Source organism: Rhinoraja longicauda, chromosome 26, assembly GCF_053455715.1.
Source record: "Rhinoraja longicauda isolate Sanriku21f chromosome 26, sRhiLon1.1, whole genome shotgun sequence".
Taxonomy (NCBI): Eukaryota; Metazoa; Chordata; class Chondrichthyes; order Rajiformes; family Arhynchobatidae; genus Rhinoraja; species Rhinoraja longicauda.
In genome coordinates this window covers 19,046,576-19,067,028 of record NC_135978.1, presented here as the reverse complement: position 1 = coordinate 19,067,028, position 20,453 = coordinate 19,046,576, and the positions used below count along the sequence as shown (strand labels likewise).

At 45.7% G+C, this 20,453-nt stretch overlaps 1 protein-coding gene across 1 annotated transcript in view; it reads left to right on the top strand.

Annotated features, from left to right (window-relative positions):
• LOC144606199 (protein spinster homolog 1-like) overlaps positions 1-20,453 on the top strand; it is a 67,104-nt gene that overhangs the window by 28,505 nt on the left and 18,146 nt on the right. The window contains exons 7-11 of the mRNA XM_078422075.1: positions 7,675-7,815; positions 9,612-9,801; positions 12,333-12,398; positions 14,612-14,710; positions 16,166-16,337. Coding sequence (XP_078278201.1) covers positions 7,675-7,815; positions 9,612-9,801; positions 12,333-12,398; positions 14,612-14,710; positions 16,166-16,337 — 668 coding nt within the window. The remainder of the gene's footprint in view (positions 1-7,674; positions 7,816-9,611; positions 9,802-12,332; positions 12,399-14,611; positions 14,711-16,165; positions 16,338-20,453) is intronic.

Genomic DNA, 20,453 nt, shown 5'->3' with positions numbered 1-20,453 from the left:
AGCCATCTGTGAAAATGAATTCCACAGGTTCATTACCCCCCCAACTAAAGGGCCAGCAGCTCAGAATTTGGATGTAAAAGCACCCTTAGAGCTAAACACAAAGTGCTGGAAGAACACAGTGGGTCAGGCAGCATCTGTGGAGGACATGGACAGGTGATGCTTTTGAATCGGGTTCCTGCTTCCTGAACAGGTTGAGGTGTAATTGGTCTGGTGCCCAATGAGGTGCAGCTTTTCCCAATGTGAGAGGTGGAAAGAGCTGGCACTCAGGAAGCGACCAGTCTCGGTGGCAAGTCTCCCAGGGTGAAGCACCGTGCCCCTGTGCCACCACCAACTTACCCCGGCAAAGACTCTCGAACTCTGCTCAAATACCTCTGATAGCAGTGCGGTAAAACTATCCAAATAGATGCAAATAACTAATAAATTAAACTGAAGATATACACAAAATGCTGGAGCAACTCAGCGGGTCAGACAGCATCTCTGGAGAAAAGGACCAGGATGTTTCAGGTTGAGACCCTTCTTCAGCCTCTGATTTAATTAAACTGTTCTGGTCCCTGCCTTCAGCAGCTCAGTGCAGAGAGCTCAGGGACAGAGTGGGACGGCTGGCGAGCCCACGTCTGACCTCCAGCTCGTTTCCCACTTCTGACTTTCTGCTCGAATGTGCACTTGGCCCGGACATAACGAGCCAAGAGCTCGACATTCCTTCCTTCCAGAACTGCCAAGCACAATTCTACAATTTGTCGTCTTGCTGTTTGTGGGATATGTTCAACAAACTTGGCTGTGACATTTCCAATACTGTAAAGGAGAATACACTTTTAAAATGCACAATCAGCTAGAATATGTTTTGGGACTGGAGTGGCCATCAAACTCATATCTTCAAACTTACCTTCTGCCCCAAGGTGGGACTGTGGACATTATTTGACTAATGAACCATATTGACACCACCGTTCAATATGCTCATGGATAATCTTTTACCTCAGAATCATTTTCCTGCACCTTCCCTACATCCCTCAGTCATAAAGTCTGTCTTGAACGAACAGAACATCCACAGCCCTTTGAGGTGGAGAATTGAACAGCTATTCAACAAAACAGCCTTCAAATTGTTATCCACTTCAAACAGGTAAAAAATTTGAAAATAGCAGGATGTGGTTGCTTCTTCTTCTTGCGTTTAAGGCAGCAGAAGTTATGAAGCTGCTTCTGCTTCTGCTGTCTCTGTTTGTTGTCGTTCGCCTGACTGCGGTTAGTTGACAGGGCTCACCATGGGGAGGTGAGACAACATGAGCCCTAATGTGGTTGCTGGCAACACTTGGAACCAGGTTTGCACAATGGCTCAACAGCGCCACGTCATGGACATATGGGGAACTGCCAATTTACCACTTTTAATCCACGTAAAACCATCGATTTAAACCAGCATCTGCAGTTTTTTTCCCCTAGAGTTTGAAGGGAGGTGGGCAGATTGACAGTTGTGGCTGTCACACACATTCTGCATCCACTTGTTCAGGTGATAGGTGCTACTCCCACAGCCCAAAATTGCACAAATGAGCATGGTTTTGCCCAGTCACATATAAAACAAAATAAATAACAAAGTCAATCATATGTTAATTCAAATAAGGTCCTGCAAGCATATCCCTTACGCACCAGTACAAGTTACAATGTAAAAGAAAATCGTCACGATCTCGCTCACTCACCAAAGCATAAACCAACAAAATCATCGTAGTTTTGTACAAATCAACCATAAATGCACCTAGTTAATAGTTTTGAAAGCAGTATTTTCTCACCTCGAAGAAGCAAAACAGGAATATACGGATGAAACGCAGGTCTGTATACACGCAGCAGCTCAGCCGGTGAGAATGTTTAGCACAAGTGACCCCTGACCTGCGCATGTTCAGTCGAGATACCAAACTCGCATATTTATCACGAGAAGTCGGCTGTCATCTGGGACTCCACCCAAATGACTGATCTTCATTGGAGTGTGAAGGACATTACTGAAGATCTGGATCCTGGATGGGAACACATCATGGGATAATGAGGAAAGTGTTTGACCCTTGCGTTCCCCTCCCTGACCTAATGCAAGACACTGAGGCCAACTGGCATAGCCCGACTGCAGGGTGATCTTTCCCCTTTGCTGACCTTCTGAGCTCATTAGCACAGCTCTGAAGAATCCCTGGAGGGAAGGTGAAAGGTTGTTGATGGAACCTAACAGGAGTTCTTTAAAGGAAGAAAGATTTCTGGTTTTGCAAGTGATGTGCTGTAGGCCCAGGAGATAACTGGCGAAGCGGTGGTCGGTTTTGGCATCAATTTACGAAATCGGTGAAACCTCCCCAAGCCGTGATCTTTCCCGGTTACCAGTCCTTGCCTCCTACAGCCTCAGTGTTACATTCTACCCAGGCTCTTTGGCCCTACAGCTCTAATACCCACTGCTCAGAGGTCATTAGGTCAGAGAGGAGAGGAGATGAGATCTTATCGAAACGTATAAGATTATTAAGGGGTTGGACACGTTAGAGGCAGGAAACATGTTCCCAATGTCGGGGGAGTCCAGAACAAGGGGCCACAGTTTAAGAATAAGGGGCAGGCCATTTAGAACTGAGACGAGGAAAAACTTTTTCAGTCAGAGTTGTGAATCTGTGGAATTCTCTGCCTCAGAAGGCAGTGGAGGCCAATTCTCTGAATGCATTCAAGAGAGAGCTAGATAGAGCTCTTAAGGATAGCGGAGTCAGGGGGTATGGGGAGAAGGCAGGAACGGGGTACTGATTGAGAATGATCAGCCGTGATCACATTGAATGGCGGTGCTGGCTCGAAGGGCCGAATGGCCTCCTCCTGCACCTATTGTCTATTGTCTATTGCTGTGCAATCTTCCGGATTCAGGCAGGAAATGGAGCAAATGAACAGCAATGTGTTGCATAGAAACATAGAAACATAGAAAATAGGTGCAGGAGTAGGCCATTCGGCCCTTCGAGCAGGCACCGCCATTCAATATGATCGTGGCTGATCATCCAAAATCCTGCAGGGTTCCTGCTTTCTCCCCATATCCCTTGATTCCGTTAGCCCAAAGAGCTATATCTATCTCTCTCTCTCTTGAATACATTTCCCATTAAATTTAGCATTTGGTCTTCCTGGGATTTATGCTCGGCCGCTTCATTCCCAGAAAATACAGTCAAATTAACTGTCAAACCACAGTAAGTCAGAGCCACTCCCCAGCGTGTGTGTGTGTGTGTTGGAGAGAGGGAGAGAGAGAGAGAGAAGAACAGCGAGAGACGGAATAATGGACAGAAACAGAGGCAAACCAACAAAGAATTAGGGAAGGGTATACAGGTACATGAGGGATTGGCTTTCTTGTACTTAAGGCAGTGATTGGTGTTGGTTGGTCAATTTTACAATGTCTGCCAGGGAGAGGGAGAGAGAGAGAGAGAGAGAGAGGGAGAGGGAGAGGGAGAGGGAGAGAGAGAGAGAGAGAGAGAGATGCCAATCTACTTGGGGTAAAATCGATTGTTAACTTAGTGCATTGAAGGACAATACTTTATGCTCCTATTTCTAGGCTTTGGTGACAATCTATTCCAACCTGCGTCTGCAGAGGGCAGAAGCCACCTTGCTATCTTTTCTGCTCAACGAACTTAATGTCTTCTCCAGTTCTAATCTTTCATTCCTGACATTCCAAATGCAGTTTCGTCCAGAGTTCGACTCTTCGCAGATGATAATAGACAATAGACAATAGACAATAGGTGCAGGAGTAGGCCATTCAGCCCTTCGAGCCAGCACCGCCATTCAATGCGATCATGGCTGATCACTCTCAATCAGTACCCCGTTCCTGCCTTCTCCCCATACCCCCTCACTCCGCTATCCTTAAGAGCTCTATCCAGCTCTCTCTTGAAAGCATCCAACGAACTGGCCTCCACTGCCTTCTGAGGCAGAGAATTCCACACCTTCACCACCCTCTGACTGAAAAAGTTCTTCCTCATCTCCGTTCTAAATGGCCTACCCCTTATTCTTAAACTGTGGCCCCTTGTTCTTGGCTCCCCCAACATTGGGAACATGTTATCTGCCTCTAATGTGTCCAATCCCCTAATTATCTTATATGTTTCAATAAGATCCCCCCTCATCCTTCTAAATTCCAGTGTATACAAGCCCAATCGCTCCAGCCTTTCAACATACGACAGTCCCGCCATTCCGGGAATTAACCTAGTGAACCTACGCTGCACGCCCTCCATAGCAAGAATATCCTTCCTCAAATTTGGAGACCAAAACTGCACACAGTACTCCAGGTGCGGTCTCACCAGGGCCCGGTACAACTGTAGAAGGACCTCTTTGCTCCTATACTCAACTCCTCTTGTTACGAAGGCCAACATTCCATTGGCTTTCTTCACTGCCTGCTGTACCTGCATGCTTCCTTTCATTGACTGATGCACTAGGACACCCAGATCTTGTTGTACTCCCCCTCCTCCTAACTTGACACCATTCAGATAATAATCTGCCTTTCTATTCTTACTTCCAAAGTGAATAACCTCACACTTATCTACATTAAACTGCATCTGCCATGTATCCGCCCACTCACACAACCTGTCCAAGTCACCCTGCAGCCTTATTGCATCTTCCTCACAATTCACACTACCCCCCAACTTAGTATCATCTGCAAATTTGCTAATGGTACTTTTAATCCCTTCGTCTAAGTCATTAATGTATATCGTAAATAGCTGGGGTCCCAGCACCGAACCTTGCGGTACCCCACTGGTCACTGCCTGCCATTCCGAAAGGGACCCATTTATCCCCACTCTTTGTTTTCTGTCTGTCAACCAATTTTCTATCCATGTCAGTACCCTACCCCCAATACCATGTGCCCTAATTTTGCCCACTAATCTCCTATGTGGGACCTTGTCGAAGGCTTTCTGAAAGTCGAGGTACACCACATCCACTGACTCTCCCTTGTCAATTTTCCTAGTTACATCCTCAAAAAATTCCAGTAGATTTGTCGAGCATGATTTCCCCTTCGTAAATCCATGCTGACTCGGAATGATCCCGTTACTGCTATCCAAATGCTCAGCAATTTCGTCTTTTATAATTGACTCCAGCATCTTCCCCACCACTGATGTCAGACTAACTGGTCTATAATTACCCGTTTTCTCTCTCCCTCCTTTCTTAAAAAGTGGGATAACATTTGGTATCCTCCAATACACAGGAACTGACCCTGAATCTATAGAACATTGAAAAATGATCTCCAATGCTTCCACTATTTCTAGAGCCACCTCCTTAAGTACTCTGGGATGCAGACCATCAGGCCCTGGGGATTTATCAGCCTTCAGTCCCATCAGTCTACCCAAAACCATTTCCTGCCTAATGTGGATTTCCTTCAGTTCCTCCATCACCCTAGGTTCTCCGGCCCCTAGAACATTTGGGAGATTGTGTGTATCTTCCTCAGTGAAGACAGATCCAAAGTAACGGTTTAACTCGTCTGCCATTTCTTTGTTCCCCATAATAAATTCCCCTGCTTCTGTCTTCAAGGGACCCACATTTGCCTTGACTATTTTTTTCCTCTTCACGTACCTAAAAAAACTTTTGCTATCCTCCTTTATATTATTGGCTAGTTTACCCTCGTACCTCATCTTTTCTCCCCGTATTGCCTTTTTAGTTAACTTTTGTTGCTCTTTAAAAGAGTCCCAATCCTCTGTCTTCCCACTCTTCTTTGCTATGTTATACTTCCTCTCCTTAATTTTTATGCGGTCCCTGACTTCCCTCGTCAGCCACAGGTGTCTCTTACTCCCCTTAGAGTCTTTCCACCTCTTTGCCATAATTTATAGAGAGATTAAAACACCAGAAGACAGCTTGCCCTTGCAGAAGGATCTGGATGCTCTCTGTGAGTGGGGAAACACCTGGCAGATGTCATTCAATACAAGCGAATGTAATACCATGCATGCCTCACACAAGACTAAACCGCCTTTATTGGAATACAACATGGGTAGCCATACATTGCTTGCTGTCGGCCATCACCCATATCTAGGAGTCGAATTAAGCAAAGATTTAAGTTGGGCTACGTATATTAGTCAAGTGTCTAACAAAGCAAATAGAACTCTCGTCCTCCTTAAAATAAATTTTCATGCATGTAGTCCATCCGTGAAAGAGAACGCCTACAAGTCCTTGGTCAGGCCCAAATTGGAGTATTGTGGAGCTGTATGGGATCCTTTCAACAACAACAACAACAAGATCACCCTGGAGAAAGTACAACGCCTGAGCAGCTCGCTTTGTATGTAATGACTACAAGCGCAAGTCAAGCGTGAATGATATGCTGACCTCTCAGATGGGATGCCCTAGAGCTCCGCAGAATCAGGCTAAGACATTGGAATTTACAAGGAGATTCACAAAATCACGCCATCAAATCTCCCGGCATCCCAGAGCACCAACTGCCATGAAACGAGACAAAATACCGGTCCCTACATCATCAACCCGCTAAATTTCAACAAACTTTGCTACCAATATTCCCTTTACCCAAGGACGATAAGGGCATGGAATATGTCACCACCCAACACACGCACTGCTCCCAATCTTAAGTCGTTTAAAAAGAGGATTGAGCAACTAGATCTCCTCAACTTGGTCAAAAAGGCCCACTTCAAAATTTAATCACTACTCTACTCACTCTGACCTGCACGAGATACAATACAATACAATACAATATATCTTTATTGTCATTGTACCCAGGGGTACAACGAGATTAGGAATGCGCCTCCCATACGATGCAAGATAACCACTTATGAGGTGTTTGGCAGTAATCAACCAGAACCAGAATCAACCAGAACCATTCGCCATCCTTCCTGAATCCCAACTCCACTTTGCATGTCCTGTGAGTAACGGGCAGGTCCAATCCCAGGTCTGGATGGTCACTGCTTCACTCTTGAAGACTACCTGGAAGAACCACAGGGTGTAGTGCTCTGGTGCATTGAATTGCACAATTCAGGCATTGTTTAGTTTAGTTTCGAGACGCAGCGCAGAAACAGGCCCTTTGGCCCACCGAGTCCGCACTGACCAGCGATCCCTGCACATTAACGCTAACACTATCCTACACACACTAGGGACAATTTATACCTATATCAAGCCAATTAACCTACAAACCTGTACGTTTTTGGAGGTGGGAGGAAACCAAAGATCTCGGTGAAAACCCACGCGGTCACGGGGAGAACGTACAATCTCTGTACGGACAGCACCCATAGTGAGGATCATTGTAAGGCAGTAACTACTACCGCCCTTTGTTATTACAATCTACAATCTTCTGCTGCCGGTGGCCTGATCTATCAACAGGTCAATAAGAAAGACGTACGCTGAGGCTAATATGGTACCATAATGGACAAGACAAACCTTGCCATGCGAGATTGGAGCAGCGGTGGCACATTGTGCCTGCGCGGGGGTCTGTAGTTGGCAGTCAGTTTACCTGGAATGGAGCTTGATCTTCTTGTGCAAACCAGGTGCACGTTCACTGTCTTCAGCATCTCCAGTGCTGAGTGGCGATGGCGATCACCTGAAGACGTGGGACTCTCCTACAAGCAGGGATTTGACCACTGGAGCTAGATGCTTGCGAGCCTGTGGTAGTGCAGGGCGTTGGAAACTGTATACTGTAGCAGGTGGGGCATGGGCCAACATAAACCCCTTACAGCTCCTCCGCACAGCCCACTGAACTCTCCTCCTCTTGACTTTCAGCTGGAGTTTCATGTTGTCGTCCTTCGGGGCCGCAGCTGTCACCTTCACCACCGGCGTGCTGGGGCTCTGGGGACCCATCTACCTGTACCGTGCCCGGACCAGGCAGTCGCTAGGACACAGCAAAGTCAGCTCCACAGACAGGTATGGCTGCTTGTCAACGTCCTTGTCAAAAGCAGGAACGGGCTACTGATTTCGGATGATCAACCACGATCGTATTGAATGGCCATGCTGGCTCGAAGGGCCGAATGGCCTACTCCTCCTTCACATTATTTGTGGCTGAGAGTGGGTGGTGTATCTCGCTGGGCCATTAATCCAGACTTAAACACACATCTAGTTCACCATTGCCACAATGGGGAAGGGGATGGGCTGTGGTTACTCAGTCCACCATGCTGTGGCTCCTGTCCCTTTGAACTAACCCTCTGCTCTGGCACAACACTCCCAGTGGGCCATGGGGAAGACTGGCCTATCATGCGAGAACTTGTCAAAGGCCTTGCCAAAAGTCCAAGTAGAAAACATCTACTCATCAATCCTGTTGGTGACCACTTCAAAAAAAACTCTTGTCCTGTCCCTAAGAATCCCCTCCAACAACCTTCCCACCACTGACGTCAGCCTCGCCAGCCTGTAGTTCCTTGGGATGCCCTCACTGCCCTTCGTAAGGAATAGAATAACATTAGCCAACCTCCACTGTGCCATGGTGGCACCGCACAAAGACGGCCATGCTGATCATTAAAGGGACCCATTCACTTCTTTTTCTTCTTAATGTACCTGTGGAATCTCTTAGGATTTTCTTTTACCTTTCCTGCCGGCTCCATTTTATATCCTCTGTTGGCCTCGTGGTTGCCTTCCCTGCACTCCTACACTTACACTGGTGGAGTGATTTGTTTGATCCTTCACTGCCTAAACCTAGCACATGCCTCCACCTTCCTGACTGGGGCTTCAACATCTCTTGTCAGCCGGAGTTCCCTAAATCTGCCAGCCTTGCCCTTCGCCCGAACAGGAACATGTTGCCCCCAGTACCTTTGCTCTCTCGCGTTGGAAAGATCGCCCTACCTGCTAGCCGTACCCTTATCAGCAAACGGAATCTCCCAATCCAAGGAGACTCACTGTGATGGATGCTTCTTTTTTTTGTTGTTTTGTGTTGGTTGTGGTTGTGTAATTGCGTATTTTATTGCTCTTATTGTTGGACTGTGGGTGACGAAATCTCGTCCAAAAGACTTGTTTTTTGGATGACAAATAAAGGTAATTCTGATTCTGATTCTGATCCCTGCATGCACCTTCCGATTTCTTCACCATGACCTTTAAGCTCACACCAAGCCTTTATTTCCTCTGAATTCAGCCTAAAGAGCAGGTTGATTGGGAACTCCTGATTACACTGCACTAAACGATGGGAGTCTGCACTGACTCAGAACTTTCACTCCAGGTCATTTGTCAGCAGATAGATATCTGGTTCACAGGCTATGTAGACGGTGTGTGAATGAATGAATGAATGAATAATACTTTAATGAATGAATGATAATTTATTATCACATGTGACATGTCAGAGTGAAATACTTTGTTTTGCATAACATACACAAAGTAAGCAAAGGGTGGCCACGTATAGGCTGCCGACAAAGTTAGTCGCAATGGTCCCTCTTTATTCTCAGTGGCCTCCCTTCCCCACCCCGGGTCCCTCTTTGTTCTCTCGGCGGTGTCCTCATCTGACCTCCGTCACCCACCACAGGCCCATCTGGCCTCGGTGGCCCACTGCGGGCCTGTGCAGACTACAGATGCGGCTTTTCAAAACGATTTGAAAAATTGAAAATTTTTCAAAAACACTCACCTCCATGTCTATCAGACCAGATGCGCTGAGGAGCTGGGTTGGCACAGGTGTCGATGCTTACTCTTGGTGTCGCTCAGAGGCGTTGACTGCATTTTCCACCCGTCTCTGATTTCAGCAGCATAATATTCGGCGCCATCACCTGCGTAGCTGGCATCCTTGCAATCGTGATCGGGGCTCTGATTTCAAGAAACTTACGAAAAAAGAACCCTCATGCAGACCCTCTTATTTGTGCAGCTGGCCTGTTGTTGAGCACACCATTCTTATTCTCCGTCATCGTGGTGGCCAGCAAGAGCATTGTAGCCACGTACGTAAGTACAGACGCATCCATGCCAAACCTTCAGATAGTGCCCATGTTATCATGCGTTACACATATCATATCATATCATATATATACAGCCGGAAACAGGCCTTTTCCGCCCAGGATTTCCGACAGTAATGCGTCTGCATTGATGTGCAGTGGTGGCCAGAGAGATTTAAGCGAAGCTCCTGTTCAAACCAAGCCGCGGGAATTGTTATGCTTTCAATTGTGCCATCTCTTTGTTCTTGCTGTCACAAATGTCTCAAACTGCAGCTCGGATCATTCCAGATTAAGTGCAAGTTCAATAAGTGATTGGGAAAAGGTAGTGAAGAATTATATAAGAATGATAACTGGCATTTAAGAGGTTTTTAGGTAGGTACATGGAAGTGCAGGGAATAGAGTGATATAGATCATGGGCAGGCAGATGAGATTAGTTTAACATGACATCATGTTCAGCACGGACATAGTGGGTCAAAGGGCCCATTCCTGGGCTGTGCTGTTCTATGTTCAATGTAACTTTTCATTCAAAGGCATTTACTTTTACATCGTGCAATTCACAACTTCATGTCATCCTAAAACTTGCCACAGCAAATTAAGTTGCCAGTTTATTTTTCTCTATCTGTAGTTTAATGCAGCTTTTCTTAAAATAAAAAGTTATTTAATAATGATTTTGGTTGAAGACTAACGTTGGGTGGGGCACAGTGAAGCCATAAGGTCATAAGATGATAAGTGATAGCAGCAGAATTAGGCCATTCGGCCCATCAAGTCCACTCCGCCATTCAATCAGAGCTAATCTACCTCTCCCTCCTGACCCCATTCTCCCTGCCTTCTCCACAAAACCCCTGACACCATTACTAATCAAGAATTTATCTATCTCTGCCCTAAAAATATCCATTGACTTGGCTTCCACAGCCTTCTGCGGCAAAGAATTCCACAGATTCACCACCCTCTGATTAAAGAAATTCCTCCTCATTTCCTTCCTAAAGGAACATCCTTTAATTCTGAGGCTGTGTTCCTAGACTCCCCCACTAGTGGAAACATCCTCTCCACATCCACTCTATCCAAGCCTTTCACTATTCGGTAATAGCGAAGCCAGTTCGCCTACAAATTATTGAGAATCAAAAACACTGCAGGTGCTGGGAATTTGAAAAAAATGAGAAAACACACAGCAGGTTTGGTGAGGGAAAAAAAGGTCTCAAGACCCTTTGTCAGAACTGGGAAAGTGAGAAAACAAGGTGGTTTTATATTGTGGAGAAATGGTGCTGAGTGGATAATGACATTGGGAATCTCAGTGATAGGATGAGGACAAAACTGCTGGTGGAGGTTGTTCAGTCTACAGGTTAATGGAAGTGGTTAGATGAGAGAGGATGGAGAAAAGCATTGAAATGAGGCCAGTTAGTGAGTGGGAATACAAACAGAGGGAACATTGCGATGTACAAGGCAGTGGGCAATGCCCAGCCAGTCAGGCTATGCTTGTGGTGAGAGATAAATTGAGCCAATATCTCAAATGGATGCCGTTGAGTTACTCATTGGTAAACCAGCAAGTTATCTGTGTTCTCCAGGGATGCTGACTGACTCGCTGAGTTACTTTTTGTGTCTTTTCTCACAACTCGATATACTTCAATGAAGTCTTTTCAATTTCCTTTGTTTCAAAGAATTGTCGTTGAAGGTGTATTCATCCATGCAAGTGAAGCATAGTCTACCACACACTGGTTTGTGCTTTAAGCTGATAGAATCATAGTCATATTGCACAGAAACAGGCCCTTCAGCCCACCACGTCCATGCTGCCCACCAAGTAACCATCTGCACTAATCCCATTTACCAGCATTTAGCCCGTCACCTTTAATACCTCGGCAATTCAAGTGCTTTGATGCTTAAATGCTGTGCAAGTATCTGCCACCACCATCCTTCAGGCAGTGCTCCAGATCCCAGCCACTCTCTGGGTAAAAAAGAGTTCCTCTTCAGACCCCCTCCAGCCCTCCCACCCACTCCCCCCATCCCCTGCTCTTTTTGAAAGTGCTGATATGTAAGTTCCCTTTTCCAACTCTCTCCACTTGTGTTTAATAACCCTCTGCATTTCTCCGATTTTAAACCACTACAGAGGAGAAACCAATATTGTATGATTCATATTTGTACAGTACCATAATAGTGGACAGCTTACAATGCACTATACACAATTATCAATCAAACACAACTCCATGTAATATTAATCTCTGCAGTGCATAATCTTAATAACTATGTAGCCCTTACAATGCAGTCGTATGAAATGTGGCTCTACATCATGCTCACCTATCTATAATAAGTTCATTAATATAAATATATAATGTAATGTAATACCCAGTAAGGTAGTGTTTAGTCCTGTGTAGGACTGGTTCAGGGAGTGTTTAGTCCTGGATATTTCTGACTCAGGATGTTGTGTCTGCCTGTACTGCCATTTCCTATCTGCCCCATCATACTGAATGCCTTGTTGCCTGGACCCTGGTTACCATAAAAAAAACGAGATGTTGAGTAATTTTCTTTTTCTTCTTTTTTTCCCCAAAGATTTGCATCTTCTTTGGTGAGATGTTCCTTGCTATGAATTTTTCAATAGTTTCAGATATTCTTTTGGTAAGTAGTAAGCACAATCCGTCAATGTAGAAACAAGGAATTGCAGATGCTGGTTTACACAAAAGGACACACAGTGCTGGGCCAGGCAGCATCTCTGGAAGACATAGGGAGGTGACCTTTCAGATTGAGACCCTTCTTCAGTCTTCAGGGTCTGAAGTCTTCAGGGTCCCAACCTGAAATGTTGTTTATCCATATTCTCCAGAGATGCTGCTTGACCTGCTCAGTTACTCCAGCACTTTGTGTAATCTTTCATCAATTGTTTCTAAGTTAATAACATTTTAATTCCCCTCAGTGGTATGTCCATATGTGAAGAACTTCCAAATCTACTTTACCCTGACATTCATGTATAAGATCATGAGGGGAATAAAGGTAGATATAAAGAGTCTTATACCCAGAAATCTGAGTGCCAACTTTTTCACACAGAGGGTGGTAGGTATGTGGAATGAGATTCCGGAGGAAACATTTGAGGCAGAAACAATAACAACATTTAAAAGGCATTTGGACAGGTGCATGGATAAGAAATGTTTAGAGGGATATAATAATAATAATAATAATAATACATTTTATTTATATAGCGCTTTTCATATACTCAAAGACGCTTTACAGAGATTTTGAGAACACAGGGGAAATGAATAAATAGATAAATAAGTAAATAAATAAATGAACAGAGAAAGGAGACAGAAGGTGAGGTGACCTTCAGTGGTTGAAGGCAGTACTGAACAGGTGAGACTTCAGCGATGTTTTGAATGTGGTGAGTGTGGGGGAGTCTCTAACGGTTTGGGGTAGTGAGTTCCATAGGGTGGGAGCAGCGATGGAGAAAGCCCTGTCCCCCCAGGATCTGAGTTTAGTCCGGATGTGGGGGGATAGGAGATTGGCAGCGGCAGAGCGGAGGGTGCAGGTGGGAGTGTGCCTGTGGAGGAGGTCGGTCAGGTAGGATGGGGCCAGGTTATGGAGGGCTTTGTAGGTTATGAGGAGGATTTTAGACAATAGACAATAGACAATAGGTGCAGGAGTAGGCCATTCAGCCCTTCGAGCCAGCACCGCCATTCAATGCGATCATGGCTGATCACTATCAATCAGTACCCCGTTCCTGCCTTCTCCCCATACCCCCTCACTCCGCTATCCTTAAGAGCTCTATCCAGCTCTCTCTTGAAAGCATCCAACGAACTGGCCTCCACTGCCTTCTGAGGCAGAGAATTCCACACCTTCACCACCCTCTGACTGAAAAAGTTCTTCCTCATCTCCGTTCTAAATGGCCTACCCCTTATTCTCAAACTGTGGCCCCTTGTTCTGGACTCCCCCAACATTGGGAACATGTTATCTGCCTCTAATGTGTCCAATCCCCTAATTATCTTATATGTTTCAATAAGATCCCCCCTCATCCTTCTAAATTCCAGTGTATACAAGCCCAATCGCTCCAGCCTTTCAACATACGACAGTCCCGCCATTCCGGGAATTAATCTAGTGAACCTACGCTGCACACCCTCCATAGCAAGAATATCCTTCCTCAAATTTGGAGACCAAAACTGCACACAGTACTGGATTCTCTGGGGGATGGGGAGCCAGTGGAGTTTATAAAGGACGGGGGTGATATGGTCACGGATCGAGGTGTGTGTGAGTAGACGGGCAGCGGAGTTTTGAATGTATTGAAGTTTATTGATGATTTTTGAGGGTGCGCCATAGAGGAGGCTGTTGCAGTAGTCCAGACGGGAGGTGATGAAGGCGTGGATGAGGGTTTCTGCAGCTGTGGAGGAGAGGGATGGACGGAGACGGGCAATGTTTTTGAGGTGGAAGAAGGCTGTCTTTGTGATGTGTTTGATGTGTTTGTCGAAGGATATGGGCCAAATGCAGGAAGGTGGGACTAATGTAGGTAGCACACTGGTTGGCATGGGCAAGTTAGGCCGAAGGGCCTGTTTCCATGCTGTTGACTCTATGATTCTATGACTTACTGTTGCCCCGAAGGTTCCTCTGGATTCCAATGTTTGCCAATTTCAGTGCATGCACAGTGAATTCAGGGGCAGCATGTTGACAGGTTCCACTGTGCGCAGCTGGAAAGAAAACCCTGCTTCTGAAAAAATATGAGCTTGAGGAGGTTGAATCTTGGTGCCAGAAGAGACGTAGTTGAAATGGGGTAATGCGCAGGTTAGCAAGTACAGCCTGGAAGTCATAAACCGTGAACCACAATCTCCGCTTTCCTTTTTCTCTCCCTTCAGTATGTTGTGATTCCACCTCGTCGCTCGATGGCTGAGGCGGTGCAGATCACCATCTCCCACATCCTCGGCGATGCCTTCAGTCCATACATCGTTGGTGCTGTAAGTAGCCCTCTCTTTTACTTCATTTTCTCCTGCTGCGAACAATGCCACCAAGGCATCGAAAGGAACTGCAGACGCTGCATTACAACGAAGATAGGCACAAAGTGCTGGAGTAACTCAGTGGGTCAGGCAGCATCTCTGGAGAAAAAGATGGGTGACGTTTTGGGTCAGGACCCCTCTTCAGACTCTCGTAGAGCTGGAGAGCAGTAGGAATCACAGAGGGGGAGCAGTGAGAGAGGATCTCATCGAACTCCTGATGGAGAGAGGAGAACTTCTTCAAAGTAGGCCCACATTGAGGGGATTTCGCAGTGGTGCAGCCAAAATCGGTAGAAAGGAACTGCAGATGCTGGTATCTACCAAAGATATACACAAAGTGCTGGAGTAATGCAGTGGGGCAGGCAGCATCTCTGGAGTAAAATGAAGGGTGATATTTCGGGTCAGGACCTTTCTTCAGGCTCCACCAAGGTCCTGGTTCTGGTGCATACAACGTTTAATTCAGCAGCGTGTACAGAGGGTGACACCACTACCTCTGGTTGCCTCTTTATATTAGAAGATTATACCTGATTTGGAGCAGCCCAATGCTGGTTCACACAATTGGTTTCTGAGATGAGAAGAATGTCCTTTGAAGAACGATTGTGTTGTACTTCGTGGTCCGGTACCTGTTGTACCTTTGTTGTGACTCTGGACGGACCACAAGTACACGTGTGTAAAAGGTTACAATGCTGGAGCTTAACTCCAGGCTGTTTATTCCGTGGCCACCTGGAACCAGAGTGGCCACCTAATCACATCATTACCTTGTATACACATTACTACACAGGCAAACAAAGTAGTCCTTGTGCTACAACAAAGTAGTCCCTACAATATCACAACGGATTGAATTGGAAGGGCCTACTGGTGTTTCAGAGAATGAGAGGTAATTTCATTGAGGCAATACAAATCTCTTATGAGGGACTGAAGTGGGTGAAGAACTGAGGTCATGAACCCAAGATAGGGACCAGCCTTTTAAGACTGAGATGGGGAGAAGGTTCCTTACACAGAGGGGTGTGCATCTTAGGGATTCTCACCTCTGGTCGGAGGCCGCTCAGTCATTTTTGGATATTTAAGGATCACTGATAGATTTTTGCTCACCAAAGGAATTTGAGGATAGGGGAGTTGGGAAAGTGGATGAGAAGCAAAGGGTCACCCATGACGTTTGTGGACGGCAGGAGCCAGAATGAGTTGGTAGAGAGAGTCGATGGGGTGAAGTGAATATTACCGGATACATTCAGCAGAGTTCTCAATGTCCTCAAATCAAGTAGATTGAGGAAGGTCGGCCACGAACTGATGTTTCAATAATGAAGTCCAGAGGTAATAAAGATCTGGGCGAGGGTTTCAGCTGCAGGACAGCTGAACCAAATGCGGGCTTTGGTGTCGCAAGTTGCGTATGAGATGACTAATTCTCCCATCTGCATGCAGATCTCCACATCTCTTCAGGAGGCTCAAAAGGATTTCATCGACAAGAAGTTTGAGAGTCTGCAGCATGCTCTCTTAATCTGCCCGTTTGCTACTGTTATCGGGGCAGGCTTATTCCTTTGGACTGCCTACCACTTAGAGGAGGATCAAGAGAATGCACAGAAGTATATTCAAGGTAAAATCACTTCTGTGCTAAAAGCGTTGAATTACGGGGACCCATTACGGTTTAGTTTTAGTTTAGTTGAGTTTATTGTCACGTGTTGATAGAGGTTTTTAAAATTTTGTCACGTATTGTCACGTATTGATAGAGGTTTTTAAAATTTTGAGAGGGACGGACAGAGTTGACGTGGGTAGGCTTTTCCCCTTGAGAGTGGGGAAGATTCCAACAAGGGGACATAGCTTCAGAATTGAGGGACAAAAGTTTAGGGGTAACATGAGGGGTAACTTCTTTACTCAGAGGGTGGTGGCTGTATGGAATGGGCTTCCGGTGGAAGTGGTGGAGGCAGGCTCGATTTTATTATTTAAGAGCAAATTGGATAGGTATATGGATAAGAGGGGATTAGAGGGTTATGGTCTGAGTGCAGGTAGATGAGACTAGGTCAGGGAGAGTGGTCGGCGTGGACTGGAAGGGCCGAACGGGCCTGTTTCCGTGCTGTAGTTGTTATATGGTTGTATGGTTATATGGTGTACCGAGCGAGGTGCAGTGAAAAGCCTTTTTTGCATGCTATCCAGTCAGCGGAAAGACAATACATGATTACAGTCGAGCCATTTACAGTGTATCGATACATGATAAGGGAATAGTGCATGTACCAGTAAAGTCCGATTAAAGATAGTCCGAGGGTCACCAATGAGGTCGATAGTAGTTCAGGACTGCTCTCTGGTTGTGGTGGGATGATTCAGTTGCCAGATAACAGCTGGGAAGAAACTGTCCCTGAATCTGGAGGTGTGCGTTTTCATACTACTATACGTTTTGCACCAGGTCGAATGCAAGGTTGCCAACCTGAACCATTAACTCTGTTTTCCCCTCCACAGTTAGATAGAGCTCTGGGGGCTAGTGGAATCAAGGGATATGGGGAGAAGGCTGGCACAGGTTATTGATTGTGGATGATCAGCCATGATCACAATGAATGGCGGTGATGGCTCGAAGGGCCAAATGGCATCCTCCTGCACCTATTTTCTATGTTTCTATGTTCCTATCTGCTGCCAACCATTTTTATTTGTCTGTATTTCCTAAATTCCTATGATTCAAGTATATGGTTGTGCTGGGAATGAGTTTCCCGCCTATTTGATCACACTTTCCACTCAGTGGTTGCACTGAACCTTGTGTCCCACCGTTATCAAAAGATTCTCCTCCTTCTGCTCTCAGCCTGTTCCCCTTTACAATGTCTGTTCTTCCCACTGCTTTGCCAGATTTGTTGGTGTGCTCTACTGAGTACAGAGGCCGGCAACTGCATTCTGCTCTCCTCAAGCAATCTAATTTTGCTTTGATTCTCCTTATCTCCTCAACAGTGCACTGCCTGAACATGTCTCCAAGAGTTTGACACACACTCTCTCCTAACTTGGGTTGTAGAAGACGTTGGTGAGGCCGCATTTAGAGTATTGTGTTCAGCTCTGGGCACCATGTTATAGGAAAGATGTTGTCAAGCTGGAAAGGGTCCAGGGAAGATTTACAAGGCTGTCGCCAGGGCTAGAGGGTCTAAGCTATAGGGAGAGGTTGAGTAGGCTGGGTCTCTATTCCTTGAAGGGCAGGGGGATGAGGGGTGATCTTATTGAGGTGTATAAAATCATGAGAGGAATAGATCAGGCAGATGCACAGTCTCTTGCCCAGAGTAGGCGAATCGAGGACCAGAGGACATAGGTTTAAGGTGAAGGGGGACAGATTTAATAGGAATCTGAGGGGTAACTTTTTCACACATATGGAATAAGCTGCCAGAGGTGGTAGTTGAGGCAAGGACTATCCCAACATTTACAAAACAGTTAGACAGGTACATGGACAAGACAGGTAGTGTGACCGCGCTTTTGCGGTTGCAGCTCCTAGACTGTGGAACAGCATCCCTCTCCCCATCAGAACTGCCCCCTCCATCGACTCCTTTAAGTCCAGGCTCAAAACCTATTTCTACTCCCTAGCGTTTGAGGCTCATTGAGGAGGCGCTGTGAACTGTTTGCGTGCTACTGTATGTTTCATTTTTTTTTCCTTAGTACCTAATCAGATGTGCAGCACTTTGGTCGACGTGCTATACAAATAAAATTGACTTGACTATCCATCTGGGTCTGCTTTGTCCACAATTTAGTTGCTATTCAGGACTTCAGCTTCTTACTTTCATCTCTCTCCACCACCAAGATTACTTTTCTTCCTCTTCTGTAATGTGAACCATTCCCATCCTGCCTGTCCATCTGCTACAGAAGTCAATTTCAGATTCAAATATTCCAATGGTTTATGAATTATCTACTTTGTTGCCCCTGTAATCTCTGTTCACCTTTGGTCAATTTGCACCAAGTCCCAATCAACCATTACTTCATTGCTTCCTGAGCTACATTTCTAAGCCCATGTTAACTTCTAGAATCAATTAAACAAGTGTGTGCATTAAAATTAATGGAGCAGGGTGGGTTGAGGATTGTAACGGCCTGTTTCTGTGTTGTGTCGCGATGCAATCCAATGCTATTATAACATTAGGCAGATGTACTGATACAAGGAGGTTTCTGAGGATTCATAACAATGAAAGGACAACAAACATTTCAAAGTTACAACAATGATGTTTACTAGAGTAAAATAAAGGAAAAAGAATGAATAATGCAACAAATCTTTGTTCTATTTACTTTCTATATCTCTCGTTTCCCTTTCCCCTGACTCTCACTCAGTCTGAAGAAAGGCCTCGACCCGAAAAGTCATCGATTCCTTTTCACTAGGGATGCTGCTTGACCCGCTGAGCTACTCCAGCTTTTTGTTTCTGTCTTGGAACATGCAAAAATGAGAGCAGGATAAAAAATTTAAACAGCCTCTGCAGTTCCTTCCTACACATTTGCAATTCTTTCCTACGCAACAAATCTTATGGCCTTCTGCTCAATAGGTCTTCACTGATACAAGCAGCGGGTGTTAGCACTGAGCCTCATGGCCTTGTACCCATCCGGGACTCCTGCTTATGATGGATGGACTGGAGAACTCGAGGGTCCTGGCACCATTCCAGATCCTGGTCCAAAGCAAAGTCCAGTGAGCTCACACGCAGCGTGTATTAATACTCAAAAAAACCCGCTTCTCCCATAATTTACAAACAACAGTCAAGCGTGTAACAGTGGACAACTTCTACAACTGTATTCACTTCCTTCATTGAAAGGGGCAGCTAAGCAAACTCACCCAAGTCCAGCCTCTTGCTGGGATATCCAGTGTTACCCAGGCACCTTCCCTCACTCTCACATGGTGCACTGATGACTATATTCATGCTTAGAATGACTTTTGTCTTGCTGCCAATTTTTATCCTGCTCTCATTTTCGCATGTTCCACCTCCATCTCTTTCCTTCCCTTCCCTGCCTTGGTTTTATCACCTCCATTTCAGGGGCAAGGCGAGGGACCAATATCCACTGTAAGCTCGCTTAATCCCACTGTTGTTTTGACTAGATTCCTTCTCACCCTGCCTCCCGCAAGCACTCCATTCCATTCTCATTCTTTCTGTCCTTGACATATTTGTTCCGACGTTGCCACCTCTTTTCTTCAAGTCTGGTTTCCCTTCCACTACACCTCAGCTGCGCCGGTTTCACTTCCCCGATTTCTGCCCTCACCCTATCTCTCCTTACCCAGAAAAAGGATAGGGCTGCATATGTACTTGCTTCTGTGCCACCAGTCTCCACATTCAATGGAGTATCCTTTGTGATCACCTGCATCTCCAATGCCATACCACCACCAAACACAACGTCTTGGCTTCCATCACGTTCTGCTTCACACTTTCGCCTGTATCTAGTGATCTTTCACAACACCTGCGACCCAAGCTCTCCTTGTTAGCAGGGATTCACTTGTACTTCGTACATCCGTTTCCCATTCTGCCTTCTTCATCTTTGGCCTCTGTACTGTTGCAACAAAGCTCGATGTATACACACAAGGAATTTGCCTTGACGCTTTGCTCGCAAGTAACAACACGATGTACAGTAAACAATTAAGAATAAAACATTATAATTTAAAGATGTGAAGAATGAAATAAAATACCAGAGCAAAAGGAGGCTACAGACTTCTGATTGTTGAGTAGAGCTACTGCTCGTGGAAAAAAAGGTGCTTTGATGTCTGGCTGTGGCTGCTTTGACA